The sequence below is a fragment of the Bos taurus genome, chromosome 5 (genome assembly GCF_002263795.3).
Source record: "Bos taurus isolate L1 Dominette 01449 registration number 42190680 breed Hereford chromosome 5, ARS-UCD2.0, whole genome shotgun sequence".
Taxonomy (NCBI): domain Eukaryota; kingdom Metazoa; phylum Chordata; class Mammalia; order Artiodactyla; family Bovidae; genus Bos; species Bos taurus.
The window spans coordinates 1515296-1525051 of record NC_037332.1 but is presented as its reverse complement, the minus strand read 5'-3'; the positions used below and the strand labels follow the sequence as shown (position 1 = coordinate 1525051).

The 9756-nt window shown below is 33.9% G+C and overlaps 1 protein-coding gene across 2 annotated transcripts in view; it reads right to left on the bottom strand.

Annotated features, from left to right (window-relative positions):
• Nucleotides 1-476: 476 nt before the first annotated feature.
• The window catches only part of TBC1D15 (TBC1 domain family member 15), a 74377-nt gene continuing 65097 nt past the window's right edge, over nucleotides 477-9756 (bottom strand). For both annotated transcript variants that reach the window (XM_005206017.5, XM_002687169.7), the window contains 5 exons: nucleotides 7488-7587; nucleotides 6530-6627; nucleotides 4443-4559; nucleotides 3066-3152; nucleotides 477-1796 (listed from right to left, as the gene is read on the bottom strand). In XM_005206017.5, the coding sequence (XP_005206074.1) occupies nucleotides 1575-1796; nucleotides 3066-3152; nucleotides 4443-4559; nucleotides 6530-6627; nucleotides 7488-7587 (624 nt within the window). In that variant the 3' untranslated portion in view covers nucleotides 477-1574. The remainder of the gene's footprint in view (nucleotides 1797-3065; nucleotides 3153-4442; nucleotides 4560-6529; nucleotides 6628-7487; nucleotides 7588-9756) is intronic.

The following is a 9756-nucleotide window of genomic DNA, read 5'->3' as shown; positions in this document are numbered from 1 at the left end:
TTACTTTTTTTTCTGAATAGACTTACTCATTATTAACTGATGAAAGATAACACACATATGATATTAAAAACTACAATCTAATGGTTCTACTGTCATGATTGTCAGTTAAAGCTCAAGTAAGAAAAGTTCATTTGGTTCCCTAGTTCTCTGGGGTCGGAGGCAGGGTGCTGGGAATCTATCTAGTGGACCATTTTAGAACTACGTAACTTTTGTTTTACATTATTAACTTCACTTGTAGGAAGTTGCTTTACTGATTCAGATAATTGTATCCTCCAAGGCAATACTATACTCAATTTCATGCTAATAAAAAGTTTCTTTATAAAAGAGTCATGTTTCTCACTTCTTTCCACAACTCATTCAAATGACTGTTTCAATCATATAAAAATACAAGATGCACTAGGGTCTATCTTAGGGTTTTCTTTTTCTGATGAAGAACCAGCAGATTATTTCCAAGTGCAATTTAACTGAAAACACCATTTCAACTTCAGATTTATTTTAATGATATGTACAGAAGTAAACAAATTACAATTAAAATGGAATCAGTTATGTTCATTACACATAACTTAAATCATGCAACACTGCATGGTAAAAACAACAGCTTCATTCATATACAAAAGAGCATTATTTTGAGACTCGTTATAGTATAGTGAAATTTTTGACGTAAGCTTTTGGTAAAGAGTATTTCATAAAAATTTAAAGACCTGATTAATCAGTTAATGCATTATTAGGAAAGATAGTAAACATTATTAGTAAAATGAGACTATAAGCAATTAACTTGAAAATTACACCAGGTATGGGGTTGAATGTAGTCTCCTGAAATAAATGTTTGGTTAAGAAAATAGCTTTGAAAAAGATCTCATACTGAAGCTATGTATTTACTTTGTGAAATCAGGTTATATAAATCAATAGTCAAGTTTATTCAGTTAAAGAAAATATGCCTATCCTTTCTTATACTCATAAATAAGTACTTATACAGTCTTTATATACAAGTGAAGAAAAGTTCAATGTAAAAAATATACTGCCAATCCACTTATTATGGTTGAAATAGCTCTTTATCTACACATTAAATTGCATTGATGAAAATGTCCAATTTAAATCACATTCAACCAGTGTAAATATTTAAGCTAAGTATTTTTGTAAACAAGAGAGAAAAATAAATTCTTTCATTTCATCACTGGGCCACAGTCTACTTCTCAGCTTAGAAAGCTATAGAAAGGCTCAGCATTTCATCAAATCCAAACCTGCTAAACTTGGAGTAAACAAAGTGAATGTTTTCAAAGTGCATAATTTCCAACTCATCCACTTGTACTATTTTTCCAATTCCAGTTCATCAGCAAGAAAATACAATGTACTTAGCTATAAAAAATACTAAGGAATGTTATTGAAAAGGAAAGGCTATTTGGTAGAAGTAACTACAAAAATAATTAGTTTAAATCTCTGTAAAGCTTTAATGCAAGAACATCAGTACACATTCTTTCCATAAACCTTAAAGCATGATCAATACCAAGATTTCAAATTTCCACCTTTCAAGTACTTGAAAAAGAGTTGTAACAAAGTGTCTCTTCAAAGAATGATCATGCAGGTGTTAATCTGCTGACATTCGGGGACATGGATATCTCTGTTGGGTTGTCATCTCTGCCTCCACTGGCAGTAAGGACAGGTAACAAGTTACTCTGAAATGCAGATGCAGGACAAATAGTCATGCCAGTATTTTCATCTTCCCCATTGTCTGAATCCGGTGTTGTAACTTCACTATCCTGAAGCCCCAGGATCTCACAAACTGCTTGTGGCAACTCCTGAAGAAGAAGAACCAAATATAAAATCATCATTCACCATTGAGGAAAAGTAATCACAAATTAACACTTACTTTTTAAGATATCATCAAACATTTGTTCTAACAGTGCAATTGTTATGCACCTTCTCAGACCTTCCTTCTCCACTCGAAATGAAATCCAAATCACTCTTTTTAGTAAGTGGTTTTCTGATCTTCTATTCTTAATTAGCCACTCCCCACTCTACCCCCACCCCACCACTCCCACAAACATACTGTTTTCTAACATTTTGCATTTATTTCATTCTCTTTCATTCTTTTCCCTCAATACACAAACATTCCTTAAACTTGAAAAGTAGCACTGACAAGTTTTTAACAGAATAGCCATCAAATAAGTGAACTAAAATAGGGCTTCCCTGCTGCTTCAGTGGTAAATAATCCACCTGCCAATGTAGAAGACACGGATTCGATCCCTGATCCAGATGCCATGGAGCAACTAAGCCTGTGCGCCTCAAGTACTGAGCCCGGGAGCCTCAATTACCGAGCCCATGTGCTGCAGCCACAGAAGTCCGAGAGCCTGAGCTCCCCAACAGAGGAGCCCCTGCAGGGAGGAGCCTGCGAGCCGCAAGGAAGAGCAGCTGCCACTGTCCTCAACCAGAAAAGCCCAGGCAGCAATGAAGTCCCAGTGCAGCCGTAAGTATATAAATACATACAATTGTAAAGAAAAAAACTGAGCCAAAATAAATATTTGGAACCATGAACAAATGACACAAAGACTAAATAAGAATTCTCTTAAAAATCTGAAAACCAAAATACACCAAAAGTATAATACTTTGGTTTAAATTCAGGACATAACACCTCAAACTTGCCTTGTTTTTAGAGATAATTAAGAGCTTGACTGATATAAATGTAATAACACTGACCAAATAATATTCATTTAATTATTTCTGATTAGCATCTGTCTTTACTTGAAGACATTATATATTTAATATGAGGTCCTATTCTGTGTTCACTAATTTGATAATATATCAATGCTTCTACAGCCTCTTGTTGTTGCCAAAGTGTTTTCATTACTTTTATCATTCCGTCTTATTACTGTTTGTCTCCTAGCATAATTATTCAATTGTTTTCAATTAAGTGCTGTAAATCTATAATGGTAAACAAATGTTAGCCAATACTTTGTGTCTGCCATCAACTTACTAATTTAACTTCTTTTAAAAAGAAAAATTTTATGACCTCAATCCACCAAAATCATAGACAAAAAAATCTTTCCGTTACTTAAAATACTGTATACCTTGCATTTTACCATCTGTAGTGAAATTGCTTCTGCCTTGCATAATACATCTTCCACATCAATTTTCATGGACAATTCATTGATATGCTAGAATAAATCAATAAAATAATTGAAACTGAAACACTATTATACTCTATTACACAATTTATTACTAGTTATATTCAGTCAGTTCAGTTCAGTTGCTCAGTCATGTCTGACTCTGCAACCCCATGAACTACAGCATGCCAAGCTTCCCTGTCCATCACCAACTCCTAGAGTTGACTCAAACTCATGTCCATTGAGTTGGTGATGCCATCCAACCATCTCATCCTCTGTCATCCCCTTCTCCTCCCTCCTTCAATCTTTCCCAGCATCAGGGTCTTTTCTAATGAGTCAGTACTTCGCATCAGGTGGCCAAAGTATTGGACTTTCAACGTCAACATCAGTCCTTCCAATGAACACCCAGGACTGATCTCCTTTAGGATGGACTGGTTGGATCTCCCTGCAGTCCAAGGGACTCTCAAGAGTCTTCTCCAACACCACAGTTCAAAAGCATCAATTCTTTGGTGCTCAGCTTTCTTTATAGTCCAACTCTCACATCCATACATGACTACTGGAAAAATCATAGCTTTGACTAGATGGACCTTAACTGGCAAAGTAATGTCTCTGCTTTTTAATAAGCTGTCTAGGTTGGTCATAACTTTTCTTCCAAGGAGCAAGCGTCTTTTAATTTCATGGCTGCAGTCACCATCTGCAGTGATTTTCAAGCCCCAAAAAATAAAGTCAGCCAGCTTCCCCATCTATTTGCTATGACGTGATGGGACCAGATGCCATGATCTTAGTTTTCTGAATGTTGAATTTTAGCCAACTTTTTCACTCTCCTCTTTTACTTTCATCAAGAGGCTCCTTAGTTCTTCATAGCTTTCTTCCATAAGGGTGGTGTCATACTAGTTATATTACACTGCAGATAAAATCCTCAAAACAAAATACCCTCAGACTACAAGTAAACAGGTAATTTAATATATCCCTCATTAGATCATTTCAAGTTTTAAAGCTAAGGAACAGCTATTAATAATAAGCTTATGGAACATTAAATCCAGCAGCTGTCCCAAGTTTACTATCTCAAAGTTATAAGCAAAAGTATTACTTTGTTTAGAAAAGTAAACAACATAAAAGAGCATTTGTTGACTTTGTTTCTCTAATTAGCAAGGAAAAAAAATAATTGGCCAACATGTTCAACTTGCTGAACTGTCATTCTCAGAGAACTGGTCCTAGTATTGATTACTACTGATAAAATTTTAAGTCACTCAAGAGATTCAACAACACTCCAAGGAAATGTTTGTTTTCCAACAAAAAGAGGAAAGAGTCAAAATATTAAAATCTAAATTAAAAAACTACCTTAAGTATTTCATTAAAGCCATAATGTTTTTCCATTATTTGTTGTTTTTCTGACTCCAGAATAGCACAACAGAGAAGAAGATGGAAATTTTTACATGGTAGTTCAGTCCACATTACCTATAGAAAACAGAACACATATTTAGTAAACTCTATCAATTCTAAAATATTTTCTTCATAGATATGATGCTCAATTCTGAGTGACTTCTATGCAAAGCAGAAGTTGCCTAGATGGAGTAGTTCATTCTTTTTCTACTTAAGAAATGAGGTGTGGGGAATGAAAGTCTTACCTTTTTACCCACAAACAATAAATGAATTATGATGAATTTCAAACACATCTCTTTAGGTGACTACAGTTAGCACTGAGCCTAATCAATACTATAAATGGCTAAGGTGTAAGGGTTAGAGGTATTTTCAATATTTTTCTGAACCTTCAGTTTTTCATTTTTAAATCATCTTCAGTCTCTGGGGGTGGAGGGAAAAGCTACATCATAGGAATAAAAATTATACACTACATGGAATCAAAAACATCCAGAGGTAGCTCTATATTCTAAAACATATTATATAATATATATAATATATATATATATAATATAAAAACAACATATTATATAATAAATCAGAATATCTCTAATTGTGACAAAAACTGAATCAACCACCCAAAATTTATACCCAAATGTGTACAACATTTGATCATTTCTTCCTAATCAATGTCCTAAAACTTAAAGTCTTCATTTCCTCTGGTTAATGTACTTACTATCTTTTTTAGAAAGATCAAAGTCTCATGTAAACAATATTATTAAAGTACCAGAAATGTTCTTACTTCTTTTACTAAAAATAAACCAAGTAGAATCATTTTCAGACTAAATCCATTTTTGAAAGTTTAATTATAATGCAATTAACCTCAAAGAGTTCATTAAAAGTCCTAATTTATTTGGTAAACACAGATTAAGGAGTTATTACAATTATTGAAAACTTTTAAAAAGAAGCTGAGATACTAATTTAATGAAATTGATAAACTTTAAAGTACAATTCTAGATCAAGAACATGTAAGTTTTCCTTCTAATTTCAAACAAAGTGCTCCTCCACAAAGCAGGGATCCTTCAGTTAGTGGATCACCTTCTCTAATGGGAGCATAGCCTCCAAAAGTATAGGAATCAACCTCCAGGTGTAAAAGCCTCATGATACTCACTGCATATTAAGTTTACTTATTATTCAAACAGAGTATTTCCCCCATTCTTTCCTTGGCAAAGTTTCTGTCACCTTTACTTTTATAAAGATAAGGCAGTAGATGGTCATTATGCCGATAGTCTATTTCGAAAGCACTACAATCTGTTAACAATTAACAGATATATGAGAAGAAAATAATACTTTCTTGCTTTTCATCATGAGTTGCCTTGGGTACAAAATGGAATAAAAAGATACAAACCAAAAACATGATCATGAATACTCTCTAGAGTGAGGAAAAGGGTAATGGGGCTTGGGGTGGTGATTAAAGATCTAAGCTATATCTTTCAATATTTTTTGCCTTGGAAAGAAAGAGAAAAGACTACTGGATTGGCCAAAAAGTTCATTCAAACAAACTTTTTGGCCAAATCGATAGAAGTAAATAAGGCAAAATTATTACATACGTTGAATGCAGATAGTAGCATGTTTGTTACATTATTCTTAGTATTTTGCTCTAACTTAAATTTCTTTAAAAAGCAGAACAAAAGTCAGTTCCCTCCCAATACTCCAGACTACAAATAAAGTACCATCTTAACTGACTGGCCTGCCAAAACTTCCTTAACTATATTTAAATCTACACCCAAATTCAGCACAGTCTCACATAAAGTATCCCAAGGTCAAATGGTCTACACAACTGGTTCTGGGAAACCTCCTGGCCCCCAGTCTCACAAGGATATGATCTACAGAAAAAAGCTCCCAAGACCACATATTCAGTTCAACATAGTTTTTAAGGAGAGACCAAAAACATCAGAATTTCAGAACTGCTTTAGAAATTTCAGCCAGGATACTATAATCCGTTTATAAAAACAAAATGGTTATTTCCATAAAAAGTGTTACATTTTTACAATAATTTAAGAACTTACCTCCCATAATCGAAGAATATCTAGAAAACTAAATTCCCTTTTAAATCTGATTAAAAGCCATCTGAAGCAAAAATAAAGGTATCCAGAGTCCTGGGACTCTACAAAAAAAACAAAAACAAAAACACCTTACTTCCTTTTAAATTATCTCAGAATAGGGTACCTATTTCAAACTCAAATTTTTCTGTTCATCTTGGGCTTAAAAGTCCTATAAATTTAATTGTCTTCTACTAATTCAAGGAAACGATTCAGAATTGCAGCCTAACTTCTTTAAAAGCAAACCACCAAATAACAGCTAACTCTCCATATCTCTTCAGGTCTGTGTCTGTGGATTCAACCAATCGTGAATGGAAAATATTTGGGGGAAAAACAAAATTCTAGGAAGTTCCAAAATGCAAAGCTTGAATTTGCTGTACTTGGCAACTATTTAAAAAGGATTTACATTGTATTTACAACTATTTACACAGCAATTATGTTGTGTGAGGTATGATAAATAATCTAGAGATGATCTAAAGTATATAGGAGGATGTGCATAGGCTATACGCAAATACTATGCCATTTTATGTAAGAGACTTGAGTCTCCTCGGATTTTGATATGGGGGTGAGAGTGTATGTGTGTTCAGTCACTCAGTCAGGCCCAACTCTTTTCAACTCTGGACCGTAGCCCATCAGGCTCCTGTCTATGGAATTTTTCAGGTAAGAATACTGTAGTGGATTGCCATTTCTTCCTCCAAAAGATCTTCCCAACCCAGGGACAGTCCTCACAAATGAGAGATGACTCGTATTTCATAGTATGATTAAACTGTTTTAAGGCCGAACTGTACAAGGGGGACAGTTTGGTCCCAGTTTTATTCCTCAGAGGAACCCAGGCAACACTGGTGGGTTATACAGTCTTTACATTTTTTCTCTCTGCATATTACCCCACAATTTGCTGAGTATAGCTTTGTTTCACCCAACTCACCTAAGTAACTGCAAAATCCACTGTCCAACAACCGAAGTAAGGTACTTAGCTGAATAAGCTGGGTCTTCATGCCTTGCATCTGCTCTTCGAAATTTTGATGCTTTAAAAAAAAATATTCAGTAATAATAAATATTTTACAATACATAACCACTGATAATTGTGCCATTAAAATAAGGACAAATGTTGGACTTATACCATATTGATTATATTATAAAATCACAACTAATTAAAATGCTAAAAGATTATTTTTTCCCACTATTCAATTTTTTAAGATAAAGAATAATGCAGACAACAGCAGCTGTAGACTGACTCATATACTATTCTTATATCAAATAAGAAACCTGGGTGAAAGGAACATACATTTGGGATACAGACTTTTATCAAATCACTTTACTGCTAAGTATTTCTTCAAATTAACATAGGAAATAAAATTAATTTTAGCCTTAATATGTGTCCAGTGTTAAAGAATTAACTAATAATTTCTTATGATTTGATGACATTAAGGGATCTATGAAGTCAAAACCATTTTCAAGACAACAGCAATACTAAAACAATCTATGCATTTTGCACTTTAAACTCTCCCATAATTGTAAAGGCTATTAAAAGGCTATATATTGCAATAGACTGCATACAGGAACAGATGTGAAAGTCAGCTGTCTCCTATTAAACTAAATACTACACATTAAAAGAAAATGAAAACTGGAAGATAATCCCTCTTTTCAGTAAATTCTGTTTTATAAAAGTTATTTTTCATTTTTTAAAAATGTATGTAAAATTTCAGAAGGTTTATCTTTAAATGAATCTTATCTTTAAATGAATGTTATCTTTAAATGAATAAATAAATAAACATCTGGGCTTCCCAGGTAGCTCAGTGGTAAAGAATCCACCTGCCAATGTAGGAGATACAGGTTCCATCCCTAGATTGGAAAGATCTTCTGGTGAAGGAAATGGCAACCCACTCCACTATTCTTGCCTGGAAAATCCCATGGACAGATGAGCCTGGTGGGCTATAGTCCATGGGGTTGCAAGAGTTGGATACAACTTAGCAACTAAACAACAAGATATTTATAAATTTCCTAGAACTTTTCATAACAAACTTCAACAGATATAACCCACATAAACAAAAGCTCTTAGAATCTGCAATAATATTTGAGTGTGGAGAGGTCCTGAGATCATAAAGTTTGAGAACTACTGTGGTTTAAATGTTTTAATCTCTGAAAGTGAGTAGATTTGCTACCAAAAGTTCAGTCAAGGTTTGGGGATGGGGAGGGCACCAAAATAAATGAAAGGTTTCTTATGATTATGATCCCTTTAACCCGCACGTTCTAACCCCTTTATGGTGAACTACTGCCCTAATCTTTGTGAAAAGCCTAAGAATAACATCCTTTCCCTCTCACATTTCTTTTAGTCTTTGAGACAATAATAGTGCTTTATTAGAAGTATCTATCAGATTAGTTGGTTAAAAAAAAATTTAAGGCTACTGATTCTCAATAAACTGGCTTCTCTTTAGTGATCTGAATAGTTTAATTAGTGAATGAAATGCTTTAATAGATGAACACAAGTTTTTGGGATATAGTTTCTTCACATTTCCCACAGAAAAATAAAAGGGAAAGGCAGTACTAACTCTTTGATTAACAGTATAATTTTTGCTGCGACATGGCCAAAAGCTTCCATTGTATTGGAAGTAACAACGTGGCACAGCCACTGCTACAAAAAGTAGTATTCCCAAAATGATAGAAGCCAACTTCAGAAAAGTAGCTATTCCTGCAGAAAGGAAAAGGAGGTCGACAATGGATACACAAAGGGCTTCAAGTCGAACTATAAATAAATGTGTATGTACATTACATATGTATGTACATGTGTGCATTATACACATATGTATATGTACATATATACAGTTATGGGTACTGTATATGGAAAGGGGTAAGAAGGAAGGGCAAGTGAAAACTATATGGCAAAATGAATGCTGGCTCTAAGGAAGTTCATTAGATCATTTTGCAGTTGCTTCTATAATATGGTGGTAACAGACAGAAGTCTATGCCTAGACCAACACTAGATGTGAATAAATACCAACAAAAGTGAATCTACAGACATTGGATTCAGCCTCCATAAAGTAGTAAAAACTTACATGAAATAAAGCTGTAAAACAAAAAGAAGGAATCAAACAGCAGAACAGACTCAAGGACACGAAAACAGTAACAATGCAGTGGAAATAATTGTGCAGACTATTTTGATTGTAACTTACTGCCCTTTCATATTATGAAATGTT